This window comes from Hyla sarda, chromosome 4 (assembly GCF_029499605.1).
Source record: "Hyla sarda isolate aHylSar1 chromosome 4, aHylSar1.hap1, whole genome shotgun sequence".
In the NCBI taxonomy this organism is placed as follows: Eukaryota; Metazoa; Chordata; class Amphibia; order Anura; family Hylidae; genus Hyla; species Hyla sarda.
The window spans coordinates 371991818-372010950 of NC_079192.1; the positions used below are offsets into that span (position 1 = coordinate 371991818).

The window sequence follows — 19133 nt, forward strand, 5'->3', positions numbered from 1 at the left end:
AAGTAACCCTTTCTCTCTTATTTTCTTGGCTGTGTCATTCAGTCTCTGGTCAGATTCATTATTCTATTGTAGAAGAAATGAGGAAAGACTCTGTTATAGCAAATATTGCAGATGACCTTGGATTAGATATTAAGCAGCTCTCATCTAGAAAATTGAGGATTGTATCTAGAGCTTCAGAGAGATATTTCTATGTAAATCTAGATAATGGGAATCTGTATATTAAGGACAGGATAGACAGGGAGACATTGTGTGGGGCAGAGGCTCCTTGCTTCCTAACCTTTGATGCGGTGGTTGAAAATCCTATAAATATATTTAAGATTAAAATAGAAATTCAGGATATAAATGATAATTCTCCAATATTTTTTCACGAAACCTTCACAGTAGCCATGATAGAATCAACTTCACCTGGAATAAGATTTGCTTTACAAAATGCAGAAGATCCAGATATTGGTATAAATACCATACAATCCTATAAGCTCAGTGACAACCAGTATTTTACTTTGAATGAGAAGACCAGAAATGATGGGAGAAAATCTCCAGAGCTTTTGTTAGAAAAATCCTTAGATAGAGAGACCCAAAATATCCATAACCTGATTCTTATAGCTATGGATGGTGGTAAACCTTTGAGATCTGGAACAACATTATTACAGATAATTGTTACTGATGTCAATGATAATTTTCCAGTATTTTCTCAGGAAGTATATAAGGTCAGTGTAGAAGAAAATATCCCCGTCAACACTACAATAATTACTATAAATGCAATTGATAGAGATGAAGGGATCAATGGCCAAATCACATATTCTTTTACCAAAACCTCAACAAATGTTTACCATCACATTTTCAGTATTGATCCTGTAAGTGGGGACATTAAAATAGATAAACATGTAGATTTTGAGTTTACAAAGGACTATGAGCTCTCTGTGCAAGCTAAAGATGGGGGTGATCTTATTTCTCACTGTAAAGTCTTAATAGAAGTCATAGATGTGAATGACAATGCTCCTGAGATATTCCTCACCTCATTCTCTACTCCTATTCCTGAGGATTCTATTGTGGGTACACTGATCGCTCTGATTGAAGTTCATGATAAAGATTCAGGACAAAATGGAGAAGTGGACTGTAAACTTTTGGAAGAAATACCATTTAATTTAGTTCTATCATCTGACAACTATTACACAATTATTACTACAAGTTCTATGGACAGAGAAGAGGTTTCTAGTTATACCATTACTCTTTTAGCTACTGACAGAGGATCTCCTCCACTTTCCAGCCAAAGAACCATCACTCTGGAGATATCAGATGTCAATGACAACCCACCATTGTTTATCAGAAGTACTTATGTGGCTTATGTCCCAGAGAATAATTTACCAGGTTCCTCAATATACAGTATACAAGCCTCAGATCCTGACACTGGGGACAATGCTAAAATATTTTATTCCATCTCCACCTCTAATACAGAGGATCTTCCAGCATCCTCCTATCTCTCCATCAATATAGAGACTGGGGTTCTCTATGCTCAGAGATCATTTGATTATGAACAACATAAAGAGTTTTATATACAAATAAATGTTAGAGACAATGGGTCTCCATGTCTAAGCAGCAACACAACTCTACTTATCCATATTGTGGATCAGAATGATAATGCACCAAAAATCTTATACCCATCCCCAGACAGTGGAGGTATGACGGCATTTGAGATGGTACCATTTGACTCAGAACAAGGTTCCTTAATAACTAAGGTAGTTGCCATTGATCCTGACTCTGGACACAATGCTTGGCTCTCTTATCATTTTCTACACCTGTCAGAACCTTCATATTTTGCCATCACTCAACATACTGGGGAGATAAGGACATCTCGTGTCTTTCAGGAGAAGGATGTACTGAACCATAAGATAGTGGTGATGGTGAAGGACAATGGAGACCCTTCTCTCTCATCTACAGTTACTCTCAATCTCCTTATAGCAAATGATTTCCAGCAGGTGGTCCCCAGGTTCACTGAACAAGTAACTGAAGAATATCCCCAATCTAGTTTTCAGTTGTATTTAATCATCGCCCTTGGATTAATCTCATTGCTATTTCTTATCACTGTCATGTTGGTTATTGTCTCAAAGTGCAAGAAATCTCAACCAATCCCAATGTTCAGTAACCTCAGCTCAAACTTGTATCCTCAAGTCGATCCCAGAATCCTTTCTCAGTATGGAAATGGGACATTGACATTTCCTTACTCATATAATGTATGTGTGGGGTTTGATGCCAATGAAAGTGACTTTACTTACATGAAACCAAATCTAGATGTTCCTGTGGATAATCTCATTGATGCTGATGACTCTGGACTAGGAAATGAAAGTGCAAGAAAAGCCTTACCATCAACAGATGTTCTGCAGGTGAGTTTAACTAAAATATAGAATTTGATAGAAATGTATGAGAGAAATAGGTTATTTACATTTTCTAGACTTTTTGTAGTATATTAATTATTTGGTTTATTTACTTGTTTATTAATTCTAAAGGAATTTTTATATTTTATGTATAATATGGCATGGGTAGAAGCATCAGTCACTTTGTGGTGGGACAATGTATGGGAAATATACTTTTATGGAGATCATCTATGAAATTATTCTAGATACATAGAAAAAGACCTTAGCACTTTTATTCGGAATAGTTGAAGAAATTTAACTCTAGGCTTCAAATATTTAATTTACCCAACAAAAATACCATATAACAAGAAATTCCAATGCACCAGGCTTATAACAGAATTTTATTGATTTAACAAAAAAACAAAAAAACAATGGGGGCGATTTTTTTTTTTCCTTTCTTTGGTATCATTTGTGTGGGGGTTTTTGCATATTTTTTTTAAACTTACAATATAAGTGATTTCTTAAGACTTGTCTATATAGGCCACATTAAATTCAGTGGTCATTAATTTATAATTTGCTTTTTTTTTTTTTTTTTAACAATGGTTAAAAAAAAACTGCAAACATAGACTACCCTTAGTGTTGCTCTAGGAACGTGCTATACAGAGTGAGAAATTGTGTTGTGAAGTCATTTTGTTAGTTTTGGTGGACTTATGATAAATTATGTGCGTGTCTGCCAAAAAACTCGCTACAAAAGTGACTTAAACCTGTTAAGGAAATTGGCATACCCTTGTGTCCTGGTACTTAAGGAGCAAGTGCATACCTGAATGCAGAGGTGCAGCTTGTAGCTTCTGGGCCCCAATGCAAAATCTGCAACAGGGCCCCATATGCCAATTATAATCCTTGGCAGAGGTGCTTTGTGGCCCCCTTAGGCAACAGGGGCCCGATGCAACTGTTACCTCTGCTACCTCTATAGCTATGCCCCTGCCTGTATGCTCTCAATCCTTAAGTGACATTGATGCTAGCTTCAGAGCAGTGAGTGTCGGCTACTATCACAGTGGCTACCCAGAATTTAACCCTTTAGACGCCATGATCAATGCCAATCACTGCATTTAAAGTTAAAGTGAAAGTTGCTTGCAGCTTAGTGGAGCCAGTTTATTGAGTTAAAATGGCAGAGGAGGGTCCTCTTACCTGCCACCAAGCACTGATTCACTAGTTAGGCTGTTTCCATGGGACACCGATCACACTGTGTAAAGCATAGCATAGCATTATACAGTGAATGAAATATAATGATTGCATATAAAAGACTTAAAAAAGTGTAAAATAATTTTTTATATAAAATTATATAAATTCCCCTCCCCTAATTATAAATAAAAATCACCCTTATTTTTCCATTTTACACAAAAATTTTTAAGAAATAACATATTTGATATCACCACATGTGGAAATGTCCAAATTATTAAAATATAATGTTTATGATCTTGAACAGTAAAAATTAATTTTTAAATATATATTTAAAATAAAAAACAAAAAAAACACTATTTTTTATCATATCATATAACAGAAAAAATAAAAAGTTCAATTAAAACAAAAATGGTGCTGATAAAAAATTGAAGGGTTTCGCAGTCATTTTATAGTAAAATAAAAGATGTCATGAAAAACGCAAAAATAAAAAATGACTGTGTCCTTAACCCGTTCAGGACCCATGATGTAACGTTACGTCCCGACACCCTGGGTCTTAAGGACCCATGACGTACAGTTACGTCATGGGCAGTTCTGGTCCCCGCCGTGCGCCGGGCGGAGATCCGCCTGGGATGCCTGCTGAAATCATTCAGCAGGCATCCCGTGCAAATGCCCAGGGGGGTCATCAGACCCCCCCATGTCGGCGATCTCGGCAAATCGCAAGTGAATTCACACTTGCGATTTGCGCGATTCCGGGTCATTACGGGTCTATAGTGACCCAGTGACCCGGAATGTAAGGGGGATCGCGGGTGTCCAAAACACCCAGGATTCCCCTGAAGCGATAGGAGTGAGGTGGCACGGGTGCTACCCCTCCTATCCCTGCTATTGGTGGTCTAGACGCGACCACCAATAGCAGATCGGGGTCGGGGGGGTTTACTTTCATTTTCCCCGTCCTGCCCTCCCACAATAGGCGGGGCAGGACGGGGAAACGACAGGGACCGGCGGCGAAGATCCACTTACCAATCCGGGCGGGCGACGGAGGCTGCGGGCGACGGAGATTGGCGGGCGGCGATGACGTGCGGCTGGATCCGACGGAAGCTGGTGAGTTGCCTAGCAACATCTGGAGGGTACAGTTTGAGACCATTATACAGTGGTCTCTAACTGTAGCCCTCCAGATGTTGCAAAACTACAACTCCCAGCATGCCCAGACAGCTGTTTGGGCATGCTGGAATGTGTAGTTTTGCAACAGCTGGAGAGCTACAGTTTGAGACCACTATATAGTGGTCCCTAAACTGTAGCCCTCCAGATCTTGCAAAACTACAACTCCTAGCATGCCAAAACAACTGTTTGCTGTCAGGGCATGCTGGGAACTGTAGTTTTGCAACAGCTGGAGGACCACAGTTTGGAGATCACTTTGCAGTGTTCTCTAAAACTGTAGCCCTCCAGATGTTGTAAAACTGCAAATCCCAGCATGTCCAAACAGCAATCAGCTGTCTCGGCATGCTGGGAGTTGTAGTTGCGTACCTCCAGCTATTGCATAATTACATCTCCCAGAATGCCCTTCGGCGATCAGTACATGCTGGGAGTTGTAGTTTTGCAACAGCTGGAGGCAGACTGGTTGGAAAATACTGAGTTAGGTAACAGAACCTAACTGAAGGTTTTCCAACCAGTGTGTCTCCAGCTGTTGCAAAAGTACAACTCCCAGCATGCACGGTCTGTCAGTACATGCTGGGTGTTGTAGTTTTGAAACAGCTGGAGGTTTGCCCCCCCCCAGGTGAACAGTAAGTTTCCTGCTTCAAGTTTGGCCTGCGGCAAATTTTTCACCGCAGCTCAAACTCCTAGCGGGAAACTCACCGTAACACGTCAGTGTGAATGTACCCTAAAAGCACTACACTAACACATAATAAAGAGTAAAACACAACATATACACCCCTTACACTGCCCCCCCCCCAATAAAAATTAAAACCATATTGTATGGCAGTGTTTCCAAAATGGAGCCTCCAGCTGTTGCAAAACAACAACTCCCAGCATTTCCGGACAGCCACTGACTGTCCAGGCATGCTGGGAATTTAGCAACAGCTGGAGGCACCCTGTTTGGGAATCACTGGCGTAGAATACCCCTATGTTCACCCCTATGCGATCCCTAATTTAGTCCTCAAATGCGCATGGAGCTCTCTCACATTGGAGCCCTGTCGTATTTCAAGGAAACAGTTTAGGGCCACATATGGGGTATCTCCGTACTCGGGAGAAATTGCACTACAAATTTTGGGGGGCTTTTTCTCCTTTTACCCCTTATGAAAAGGAAAAGTTGGGACTACACCAGCTTGTTAGTGTAAAAAAATAAAAAATGTTACACTAACATGCTGGTATAACAAAAAAAAAAAAAAAAAAAAAAAAAGGAGTTTACACAATGCCACTTCAATAAAATGTAACTTTTATTATAATTATGATAAAATATGAACCAACTGGATACAGAAAATGGAGGACCTCAGAGCTTAGGCCGAGCAACTATACAGGGAGCATAACACACCACAGATATTTGGGAGCACTACCAATCTAAAAATTTACTATATATAATGTCTCTCCTATACATGGAGAATGCCTTACCTACCCCTCCTCAACATAAAGTGCAGACTGCTACCTAACATGGAGGTGTGTGGTATTCTATAATAGGAAAGTGCCTGGCTAGACATAAGTCTTAGTGATAAAGTGCATGATACTGTCGACAATGTCTAAATATAGGATTTAAGGTGTCAGTATCTTACCCATTTGTGTGCTGCTCCTCCGTCCCCAACGCTGTTTCGTAACCCTTGAGAAAGGTTACGAAATGGCGTTGGGGACGGAGGAGAAGCACACAATTTACATAGACATATGAGGTATGTGCTCACTCGAGAGAAATTGGGCTACAAAAATAAATATAAATTTTCTCCTTTTACCCCTTGTAAAAATTCAAAACTTGGGTCTACAAGAACATGCGAGTGTAAAAAATGAAGATTGTGAATTTTCTCCTTCACTTTGCTGCTATTCCTGTGAAATACCTAAATGGTTAAAATGCTGACTGAATGTCATTATGAATACTTTAGGGGGTGCAGTTTTTATAATGGGGTCATTTGTGGGGTATTTCTAATATGAAGACCCTTCAAATCCACTTCAAACCTGAACTGGTCCCTGAAAAATAGTGAGTTTGAAAATTTTGTGAAAAATTGGAAAATTGCTGCTGAACTTTGAAGCCCTCTGGTGTCTTCCAAAAGTAAATACACATCAATTTTATGATGCAAACATAAAGTAGACGTATTGTGTATGTGAATAAAAAAAACGTATTTGGAATATCCATTTTCCTTACAACCAGATAGCTTCAAGTTAGAAAAGCGCAAAATTTTCCAATTTTTCATCAAATTTTGGGATTTTTTCACCAAGAAAGGATACAAGTTACCACAAAATTTTACCACTATGTTAAAGTAGAATATGTCACGAAAAATTCTCGGAATCAGAATGAAAGGTAAAAGCATCCCAGAGTTATTAATGCTTAAAGTGACAGTGGTCAGATGTGCAAAAAATGGCCGGGTCCTACAGTGAAAATTGGCTGGGTCCTTAAAGGGTTAAGGTCAAAATGGACTGTGTCCTTTAGGCTAAGTTTCTACTTGGTTTTTTTTTGTCCTGTGCTTTTTGGTTGAAGAAAGAAAGAACACATGAAAAAACGCCAGTGCAATTTCCTGCATCTGGAGTTTTTTCTGGCATTTTTTCATTTGTGTGGAAATAGCTTTTTTGGCCCCTTTTGCAGTGGTGAAAAAAAAATTTATATAACAAAATTTTTATTTTTTATAACAACATGTTAATAAATTTTGTGTGTGTTCACTTTTTTTCTCTTTTTTGAAATGTTTTAGGTAGTACTACTACTCCCAGCATGGAACACACTGTTCTATGATGGGAGTAGTAGTACCTGTACTAATAGACATAACGGCCGATGCGATCGTCCATAACATAGCAGAGATGCTGAGCGGCTCTATACTCAGCTCGCATCTCTGCTCTGTACTCCGGACAGAGTGGGGATTCCCTGGATGGTTGCAGCCAATCACCGCTCTCAGAGGGAAATATGAATGAGTGATGTTCTGATCACATCACTGGCCGGAGTACAGAGCAGAGATGTGAGCTTTGTATAGAACCGCTCCACATCTCTGCAATAGAAAGGACGATCACAACTGATGTCAGAAGTGATACCCGCTGTGATCTGTCCTTAACTGCAGGTACTACTACTCCCAACATGGAGCACACTCTGCTCCATGTTCAGAACAGTAGTTCCTGCATTTAAGGTAAGATCACAGTGGATGTCACTCCTGACACCCGCTGTGATCCTCCTGTATAATGTATAGATGCGGGCGGCCGCTCTTCTATGGTCCCCTGCACTAATGCACATATACACCTATTCATATTTCCCACAGAGAGTTGTGATTGGCTGGAACCATCTGGCCAATCACAGCTCTCTGTGGGAAATATGAATAGGTTTACAAATACGGCAGTGCAGGGGACGTTAGAAGAGCGGCCGTCCGCATCTATAAATAAAACAGGAGGATCGCAATGGACCTGGGGTGATCTGTCAAATAGTACATGTACTACTACTCCCATCATGGAACAGTGTGTGTTCCATGCTGGGAGAAGAAGTACCACCTAAAAAATAAAGAATAGAAAGTGAAGAACACACACACACTACATTTTTATTATTGTCAGCTACATTTTCAGTGCCCTGCCCGCCCACATAAATTGATCCCTGTTAAAAAATTAATAAAAAATTTGTTATAAAAAAGATAAATTTCATTAAATACAATTTTTTCCATCACTACTGTATCTTTTTCTTTCTTTTTTTTTTAATGGTACCATATGGAATTTTATTAAAAAAAGGTATCTCCATCACTTTTTTGGATCGCTAAAGTCCAAAAGAGAATACAAACCGCCTGAAAAAACGCCAAATAGCGTTTTTCTTGGCATTTTTTTACTCCCATAGACTTCTATTGTAGAAAAGCGCCATGATTTCAGGGGAAAAAACACCAATCACATGCTGTGATTTTGCCAAACCGCCAAGGAGCTGAAAAACGCCAAAAAAGAGTGAAAAAATGCCAAACTGAAAAACGCCAAGTGGAAAAACAATTTTCGATTTCTCATTGATTTACAGATAACATCTGGCCGCAGTGTTTTTTGGCCGAGAAAACGCCATGCGCCAGAATTGTAGAGAAAAAGTAGAAACTTAGCCTAAGGGGTTAATGCCTGAAGTGAGGTTGATATTTTACCTTAAATTTCACTCTACTTGAAGCCAATATCATCTTTTAGCTACATTTTCTATACCTCCTAACATCACAGAATTGGCATTTAACATGTTTATTTTAAGATATTTGCCACATGCACAAAAAAGAACAATAAAAACATACTCCAAAAAAAATTAAATCAAAACTGTGTGCGTCATATTATACAGTTGTTCAAAATTTGATAAAACATATCTTATTGTAATGTAGAGTAAATTCATTGGTGTGGGGAAGGGGATGGCAAAAACACATCTGTAACCAATACAATTGGTTTATGTGTCTATTGGGAGAATAAGAAGTGGGTCAAGCTTAGAAAACATACCTCCTATCGTGTACTTGATAAGTCTCTGTTTTTTTTAAGTACAGGATAAAAAAATGTAATGTCATACCTAAACAATATAGACTTGATGTGTGTTTTACATAGTTTAGGAATTTTGGGATAGATCAAAAACTTTCTTAAATATATAAATGCAGGATATGGTGAAGCCTATTAAATTAATTTTATGTAAAGCTGTTTAAAAACATTGTGTAACTAGTTGATTTATTTTATCTGGTGAGTAGCTATAACAGATGCAAAGGTAGCAACTTTAACCAATTGTCTGAGGGGGAACACAGACCTATTTGATAACTAGTACATGGGATGTAGGGACCTTATATATAGGTTTATTTTATTAATTATATCTTGTGTTACCTATTTAAAGATCTAGGGGGAAATGACTAAGATCACTTTTGCACACACTGTCTTAAGTCTGCCTAGTCTTCTGAGCCCCATCCGCTTCTCAGTAAGTCCCACTCATTGAGCAAGGACAGCTTTAAGGTATAAAAACCAACCTGTTAGTTTTTTTAAATTATGCTGAGAAGCAAGTAGATCAAAATACAAATGGTGGATGTGCGGCTATGTTTCTCCATTTGTGTTGTACACAGTGGCTTACTTAGTTAATTTTGTCAAGTTCTCTAGGTTGTACTTACAGTACTGTAAGCTCTACCTGGGGAGTTGTTTCTTTGGAATTACCACCAGCCGATCATTAAGGAGGTAGAGACAACCTTATTAAACTTTTCATAGAGTTACCTTCTTTGTCATTCCCATATTGCATACTTAGGAGTTATCATTTAATCTACTATTCTTTTCATGATTCTCTACAGTTACAGAAATATGCTTTACTACGTTGTAATGGTTCTAATTAAAGAGTTGGTTTTCTCATAATTTGAATTATAAAGTAACTGTTCTTTTTCTCCTTTTACTTTGTATGTATAGTTTTATCTTTAGCTATGAGGGTCTTATATCAACATATAAAGGGTTTCTTTATAAGAGCAGATAGACTAAGTAATGCTCGGCAGAAAGCCAGTATAATGATGAACTCAATAAAAGAGTTTAGAAGGGCATGGATAGCTTGTGGAATGCAGAAATAATTACACATTCTTACTTCAAGAGAAGGACCTGATCTAGGGATATATTCTAATTAAGTCTGGGTTGGGTTCAAATATCTCAGACTTCCAGCATAGTTTCCCTCCGCTGTGCATCTAAGAAAACTGATGCTAGGACTGATCCCATTCATTTTAAAGTGTGGATGTTCACAATAATCCAGCATCTCAATTTTGATACCGGATGGCTGGGCACCCTAGAAGGTACCATACAGGGGAACGCAAATAATTGTGTTACCCATTCCGCCATGCAGAAACAATGGATGCCGGATGCCATACAACTGATGCAACCTGTCATCAGTTATGACATCAGATGCATCAAGATCTAGGCTGAGTTCACCTATTCCAGATGCGGGACATATGTGAACCCAGCCTAACATATTTGCATATAGGAAGGAATCTTTTTTTCTGTAAGGTGAAAAAAATGTACTTCTACCTAATGGATTTTTTTCCCCCTCTGGATCAACACTACAAAATTAGAGGCTAATCTTAATACACATATATCTTTTTTCAGCCTTACAAACTATTTTGCTATATATATGTTTCTTTTTTTTAACTTGTAAGTTAATATAGCATGTATGTCGATATTAATTCCAGCACACTTTAAAGTGTACCTGTCATTTGCAAAAAAAAAAACTAATATATGTTGTAATATATGTTGGTTAAAATGTGTATATTTTTGGATACAAAGTGTCCTATCCCTGCAGCTACTGCCTGTGTGTCCATATGGTAAGACAAAATACAAGTAAGTATGGGCAGGATAAACAGGATCCTGGCTTGTCACTTAGCCTGCTGTGTGAGTCGGGGTGAGTCACAGAGCCCAGAGCCTTCCTTGCCCACCCACACTTCCTGTATTTTGTCTCAGCACAGAGAGACACAGACAATAACTACAAGACAACAATTTTTCACCCAAAAGTTTACACATATTCTAACCAATGCATATTACAAATATACTTATAATGTTGTTATCTACATTATATAAAATGTGTTTGCAAATGACAGTGCTTATTTAAACAACAAGTTAAGAACACTAAAATGACTCTTTTACACTTAAAAGACTGTTCTATGTTAGAAAGATATCTTGTTAAGTTACATAGACACTGTTTAATGCTTGGTTTCTCTTTTGGTGGTGTTGTTGGGAAATGAAACATATCAAATGTATACTGTCTAATTTGCCTCCAAATTACAAATGATCTTTAGAGCTCTGAGCAGATGGACGCTTTGGAAACTGATCATCGAGAAAAAATCCTTCTAAAAAGTACAAAAAGTAAGACTTGTCAAAGAAGAGTGACCCCATATAAGAGCAAAGAGCACAGCTTATAAGTTAAGGTATGACTGAAGTTGTCCTCAAAATCCAACTTTAATTTCCATTTATCAAAAACTGAACATAATTTTTCTAGAATTGATATCTTCCTCTTATTTTCCCTTTAAGTTCCTACTGAAACAACATTTTAGATCAATGAATATATCCATAGATTATATATACACATTTAATTGTGTGCATACAATATGCAACAGATAAACCTAGTGCTACTATGAAATGATGAAAAAATTAATAAAATGCAGTTCCTAACTTTCTCCTCAGAGCGCCGCTATTTAACCAATAAACAAAGAAATTCAGACATGGGGATCCACTTGTGTTTTCCTTCCTCACACACACTGCAGATCTATAGAAGGAGACACAGACATTATCTGCATATGTGCATTTCTACATTATTTTATTTCAACTACTGGATTTATATAAACATTTGCTACAATATTCTGGATTGTCAACACAAAAAACAAAAAAACAAAGATTATTTCTTGGAAGATTTAAAAACAGATGACTGAGATGAAGCCTTATACAGGGAAATACAAAGGACTCCGATGGCAAGTAACCATTTATATCTTATTTCCTTGGTTGTGTCATTCAGTTTCTGGTCAGATTCATTATTCTATTATAGAAGAAATGAGGAAAGATTCTGTTATAGCAAATATTGCAGATGACCTTGGATTAGATATTAAGCAGCTTTCATCTAGAAAACTGAGGATTGTATCTAGAGCTTCAGAGAGATATTTCTATGTAAATCTAGACAATGGAAATCTTTATATTAAGGACAGGATAGACAAAGAGACATTGTGTGGGGTAGAAGTTTCATGTTTTCTAACCTTTGATGCTGTCACTGAAAATCCATTTAATATTATCAAGACAAAGGTGGAAATTCAGGATATAAATGATAATACTCCAATGTTTTTCCCTAATATATTTACGATAGAGACAATTGAATTAACATCAATAGGAACCAGATTTGCTTTACAAGCTGCAGAAGATCCAGATACAGGTTCTAATTCTGTACAGTCATATAAGCTCAGTGATAACCAGTATTTTACACTGAGTGAAGACACCAATCCAGATGGTAGTACATTTCTAGAGCTTGTCCTAGAGAAACCATTAGATAGAGAGACACAGAGTCTCCATGAGCTTATACTAACAGCTATGGATGGAGGGAAACCTATGAGATCTGGAACTGCTTCAATAAGGATCATTGTTACTGATGCTAATGATAATTTTCCAATATTCACCCAATCAGTATATAAAGTCAGTGTAAATGAGAATACTCCAGTGAATACTACAATAATCACTGTGAACTCCACAGACAAGGATGAAGGGGTCAATGGACTGGTCACATATTCCTTCAGTAAGACATCAGGGAATGTCCATCGTACAGGAACATTCAGCATCAATCCTATGACTGGGGACATTAAAATAAATGATAACATAGATTATGAAGTAACAAATAACTATGAGCTCTCTGTGCAAGCTAAAGATGGAGGAGGCCTTGCATCCCATTGTAAAATATTGGTAAAAGTAACAGACATAAATGACAATGCTCCTGAAATATCCATATCTTCATTCTCTACTCCTATTCCTGAGGATTCCGCTGTGGGTACAATGATCACTCTGATTGAAGTTCATGATAAAGATTCAGCACAGAATGGAGAAGTGGACTGTAAACTTGTGGAAGAAATTCCATTTACTTTAATTTTATCATCTGACAATTATTACAGAATTGTTACCACAAGTTCTATGGACAGAGAAGAGATTTCTAGTTATACTATTACTATTTTAGCCACTGACAGAGGATCTCCTCCACTTTCTAGCAGAAGAACCATTATCCTGGAGATATCAGATGTCAATGACAACCCACCATTGTTTATCAAAAGTACTTATGTGGCTTATGTCCCAGAGAACAATTTACCAGGATCCTCAATATACAACATGCAAGCCTCAGATCCTGATACTGGGGACAATGCAAAAATATTCTATTCTATCTCCACCTCTAATACAGAGGATCTTCCAGCATCCTCCTATCTCTCCATCAATATAGAGACTGGGGTTCTCTATGCTCAGAGATCATTTGATTATGAACAACATAAAGAGTTTTATATACAAATAAATGCTAGAGACAATGGATCTCCATGTCTAAGCAGCAACACAACTCTACTTATCCATGTTGTGGATCAGAACGATAATTCCCCAAAAATTCTATATCCATCCCCTGACAGTGGAGGTATGACGGCATTTGAGATGGTCCCATTTGATTCTGAACAAGGTTCCTTAATAACTAAGGTAGTTGCCATAGATCCGGACTCTGGACACAATGCTTGGCTCTCTTATCATTTTATACACTTGTCAGAACCTTCATATTTTGCCATCACTCAGCATACTGGGGAGATTAGGACATCTCGTGTCTTTCAGGAGAAGGATGTACTGAACCATAAGATAGTGGTGATGGTGAAGGACAATGGAGACCCCTCTCTCTCATCTACGGTTACCCTAAATCTCCTTATAGCAAATGATTTCCAGCAGGTGGTCCCCAGGTTCACTGAACAAGTAACTGAAGAAAATCCCCAATCTAGTTTACAGCTGTATTTAATCATCGCCCTTGGATTAATCTCATTGCTATTTCTTATCACTGTCATGTTGGTTATTATCTCAAAGTGCAAGAATTCTGAACCAATCCCAATGTTCAGTAACCACAGCTCAAACTTCTATCCTCAAGTTGATCCCAGAATCCTTTCTCAATATGGAAATGGAACATTGACATTTCCTTACTCATATAATGTATGTGTGGGGTTTGATGCCAATGAAAGTGACTTTACTTACATGAAACCAAATCCAGATGTTCTTGTGGATAATCTCATAGATGCTGATGATTCTGGATTTGGGAATGGAAGTGTTAGAGAAGTTTTACCAACAACAGATGTGCTACAGGTGAGTTTATCTAATACAAGCTCACACTCAAGTCTTTAAAATTAAGGTTGATAGATTTGTATTATAGCAATAGGGTCAATATATTTTCTGTCCTACATAGAAGACAATACTTTTTCATACATTTCTTTTATTATAAAACCAAAGAGTGCAAATTATTTATTTTTTTACAATAATATGTGATTGGTAGAGATGATGTTATAAAAGTCCATTATGTGGTACTACCCTATACATATTTATGAAAAATAGGGATTATACTTGATATGACCCTTGAAGCATAGACAAAATGCCCAGCACCATCATGTGCACCAGCTGTGGATGTTTGACTCTGGACTTCCACCCCTCACCCAGGAGAAATTATCACCCAAAAGGAGCACTACTTTATCATGTTTATAGTTGATTTTCGGATTTTTTTTTTTTTTTTAAATCTTTATTTAGATTTTATCTCACTGTTCTTTTTTTCACAAGATTTACTAATTTGGTGAATGTCTCAGGAAAATGTGTCACACTGAAAAAAAAAAAGTGGTACATTGTGTTCCAATCTCATTTAAACAATTCTATTGGACCTTTCTGATCACTTTAAGATTAAAGAAAAATCTTTTTTTAGTAATATTTCTGTAGGGTAAAAACTCAAGGATATGCCCCCTTGTTAGAATAAAAATGCAATTCATAGAGTTTCCATTTGCCAAAATTGTATCACAAAAGCTGACACTAAGCTGTCAGGATGAGAAGAGTAAATATCGTCCAGTGTCTTTATTTAACTGGACAAAAATGATATCCGTATAGTGATATTTGGACCATAAACTTCACTTACTGAACATATAAATATATACCAGCAGCTTTTGTTCTCACAAAGTTTTTGCAATTTACATGCCAGCTCTATTAAATTAAAGTAACAAAATCAACATTTAACACTTACTCATATTAGATTTAAGATCTGACTAAAATATGTTATATTGTATTTTAGAGAAATTGCGCAAACTGAGGGTCCTGGAATGGTACCAATGAGGCTATATACGATACTAACCGGGGCAAACTTTTAAAACACACCTCCTATTATGTTTTGGTACCTTTGTCTTTATTTAATAATAGGTTAAAAATTGTCATACATGAAGTACATTCTGAAGTCTGCCTTGTTTCCAATCCTAATATAAAAGAATCCTGTGGAAACTTAAATTCTAGTGGTATAAATATACAATATGAGAAAGCTATTGTTTAAACCTATAATTTGATGTACTGATGTTTACTTTCCTAACTTCTATCCAAGGGCATTCATAGAAGAAAAGGGGCCCCATAGCAAATATCAAAATGGGCCCCCTATTATAGTGTATGATTTTTCCCTAGCACGGAAAGGTCTTTTGTTTATATTCCCCTTGTTTTCCATGACCTGTTGGTTAATAGCCCCCTCCATTGATTTGCTGAAAATCACATTTCTTGTAAAGAGAAGTTTGCACAATTCCTTACCAATACAAAAAATACAAAAAGAAAAGAGCTCTGAGGCTTAGCACATGTTGTGATATTGTGTTGAAAGTCAACTAAAGAAAAGGTAAGGCTGGACATATCTAAAACTAGTTCATATAGGTTTTTTGATTTGTAACTATAACAGGTGCAATTGAAACAACTTGGGCCTGGTGCCTGAGGGGGCCCAGATACAAAATGATAAATGGCACATGATAGGTAGGAGCAGTGTTATATATCCTTAAGTAGACAAAAAGAAAGGTAAGGCTGAACATATCTGAAACCTCATGTATTTTATCAGGTGTGTAGCTATAATGGGTACACTAGTATGTCACTCTAACAAGTTATGCAGGGAGCAGCTTTTGGGACTGGCCCCAAGGACTAGTTACCCGGGTCATAGCTTTTAAACTATGAATAATTTGAAATGCTCAACTGTCTGAGAGCAATTTATAGTGTCCTGGTATTGTGATGATTGCACCATTGTTATGCTACACATGGTTTGGCATTTCGTATTTGGGGCACAGATACAATTTTCTAATACTGTGGGTTGTTGCTAAGCTCCATTTGAGTGTTTGATTTAATTAAACTGTTCATGCTGATCAACTGATTGTTTAAGAAGCGATTGTTAAAAAGAGATTTTATATGGAGATCACCCATTTGAACTTTTATTTTAAAATAGTTTTGTTAATCATGCCTAAGTTCTTTACTAAGAAAATGTAAGTTCATTTAAAATTACTGCAGCTTTCTGCCTCAAAAGTATGCTTTTGTATTACATAACATTTCTTTTTAAAAACATAAGGGGAGATTTATCAAAACCTGCCCAGAGGAAAAGTTGCCCAGTTGCCCATGGCAACCAATCAGATCACTTCTTTCATTTTTAACAAGGCCTCTGCAAAATCCAAGAAGCATTCTAATTGGTTGCTATGGGCAACTGGGAAATTTTTCCTTTGCAAAGGTTTTGATAAAACTGACCAAAAATGTAATTTTTTTGGTTAGTTTAACTCATTTTTTACAGCTTTATTTGCAGTTTGGATATAATATTGCCTATATAATCTGGATTATAATTTTTATGTGTGAATGCAAGTATGATTCCACACCAACCACAGATAACCTGAGCATATAAAATACTAAAGGAGGACTTTATCTTTTTTACCTTAAAGAGATTGTAAACTGTAGAAAACCCACTTGCTCAATTAGGGATTTATCTGTTAAGGGAGATGGATCCCTATTAAGAATATTCATCAGAGTGGAAAAAATATCTTTTTAGCTCCTGAAGATCTGTCCTGTCCAGTATAATATAGACTTAAATATGTATTGTTCCAGAGCGAACTCGCTCTGTGCAGTAATGATGGCGGGGTGCCGCAGCGGCGATCCCCGGGGTCCCCAGCAGTGGGACCGCGGGGATCTAACATCTTAGCCCCTATCCTTTGGATAGGCGATAAGATGCCATGGGCGGAGTACCCCTTTAAGGGCCTAAATACTGTGAAAGGCCAGGCAAAAGTACACACCTGCTGGTGTTGTAGACAAATTCTGTTTTTAGTGTACTGGATCGTATTGTCCCCCCCTCATAAATGCATATCACATACGTACATCTAAGTAGTGTATCATTTTGTCCTGTTAAAGTCTTAAGGGTCTAGATACTAATGCGCCCAGCCAAAAATACACACCTGCTGATGTTGCAGACAAATACCATATTAAGTATACTGGAGTGCATTGTCCTCCCCTCATAAGTGCATACCACATACGTAAATCTAAGTGGTGTACCATTTTGTTCCGGTTAAAGTCTTAAATGCCTAGATACTGTGAAAGGCCAGAAAAAAGTACACACCTGCTGGTGTTGTAGACAAATACTGTTTTAAGGGTACTGGAGCACATCATCCTCCCCTTCATAAGTGCATACCACATACATATATCTAAGTAGTGTACCATTTTGTTTCTGTTAAAGTCTTAACCCCTTAAGGACGCAGCCCTTTTTCACCTTAAGGACTGAGCCCTTTTTCGCAATTATGACCACCGTCACTTTACAAATTAATAACGCAAAAACGCTTTTACCGAATATTCTGTTTCTGAGATTGTTTTTTCGTGACATATTCTACTTTATTTTGGTGGTAAATTTTCGGCGTTAATTGCATCCTTTTTTGGTGAAAAATCCCAAAATTTCATGAAAATTTTGAAAATTTTGCATTTTTCTAACTTTGAAGCTCTCTAATTGTAAGGAAAATGGATATTCCAAATACATTTTATTTTTCTTGACAAATACAATATGTCCACTTTATGTTGGCATCATAAAATGGACATATTTTTGCTTTTTGAAAAAATTAGAGGGCTTGAAAGGGGAGCAGCAATTTTCAAAAATGTCATGAAAATTGCTAAATCTGAAGGGACAGATGTTACAGAACTACAACTCCCAGCATGCCTGGGCAGTCGAGACATGCTGAGAGTTGTAGTTTGGCAACATCTGGAGGGCTACTGTTTGGGCACCACTGTAACAGTGGTCTCCAAACTGTGACCCTCCAGATGTTGCAAGACTCCAACTCCCAGCATGCCCAGACAGCCTTTGGCTCTCTGGGCATGCTGGGAGTTGCAGTTTGGCTTTCCTAGTGGTTGCCACAGTAAAGATCGATTTAATTTCACTTTCAATTCCCCCCCCCCCCCTCCCCAGTGTCGATTCCCTACCTGATCAGGATCCTGCAGGCTCCAGCGAAGATCCCAGGTCCCCAGGCATCTTCTCCTGCAGGTATGGCCTCCATCTTCTTCCCAGAGCCCCTCGACATCCAGGGGCGCTGCCATTCTGAGTAATGGCAGGGGATAGGAGTAGATCGCAGCTTTGCGATCTCACTCCAATCCTTTAGGCTGATCGGGGTTGTTGCTGACAACTCCGATCAGCCCTATTTTCTGGGTGATCGGGTCACCAGAGACCCGATCAGCCCGGAATTGGAGAAAATCGCATGTCTGAATTGACATGCGATTTTCTCCGATCGCCGACATGGGGGGGTCTCAGGACCCCCCTGGGCGATGTGCCAGGGTGCCTGCTGAATGATTTCAGCAGGCATCCGGCTCCGGTCCCCAACCAGCTAGCGGTGGGGACTGGAATTCCCACGGGCGTATGGATACGCCCTGCGTCCTTAAGGACTCGGAATGCAGGGCGTATCAATACGCCCTGCGTCCTTAAGAGGT

The 19133-nt window shown here is 38.0% G+C and overlaps 2 protein-coding genes across 9 annotated transcripts in view; both read left to right on the plus strand.

Annotated features, from left to right (window-relative positions):
- Positions 1-19133, plus strand: part of LOC130267280 (protocadherin gamma-A4-like) — a 357909-nt gene that overhangs the window by 94766 nt on the left and 244010 nt on the right. Inside the window, exon 1 of one of the 8 annotated variants that reach the window (XM_056516787.1) lies at positions 11976-12115. The exons of the other annotated variants lie outside the window; for them this stretch is intronic. Coding sequence (XP_056372762.1) covers positions 12113-12115 — 3 coding nt within the window. The 5' untranslated portion in view covers positions 11976-12112. Of the gene's footprint in view, positions 1-11975; positions 12116-19133 lie in introns of those variants that run through there. 8 annotated transcript variants of the gene reach the window in all.
- On the plus strand, positions 3-11569 carry LOC130366640 (protocadherin gamma-B1-like; the record flags this gene model as incomplete). The annotated part of the gene is made up of 2 exons (XM_056568960.1): positions 3-2381; positions 11447-11569. Coding segments are annotated over 2 exons (2502 nt in total), but the record flags the coding sequence as incomplete, so codon positions are not given.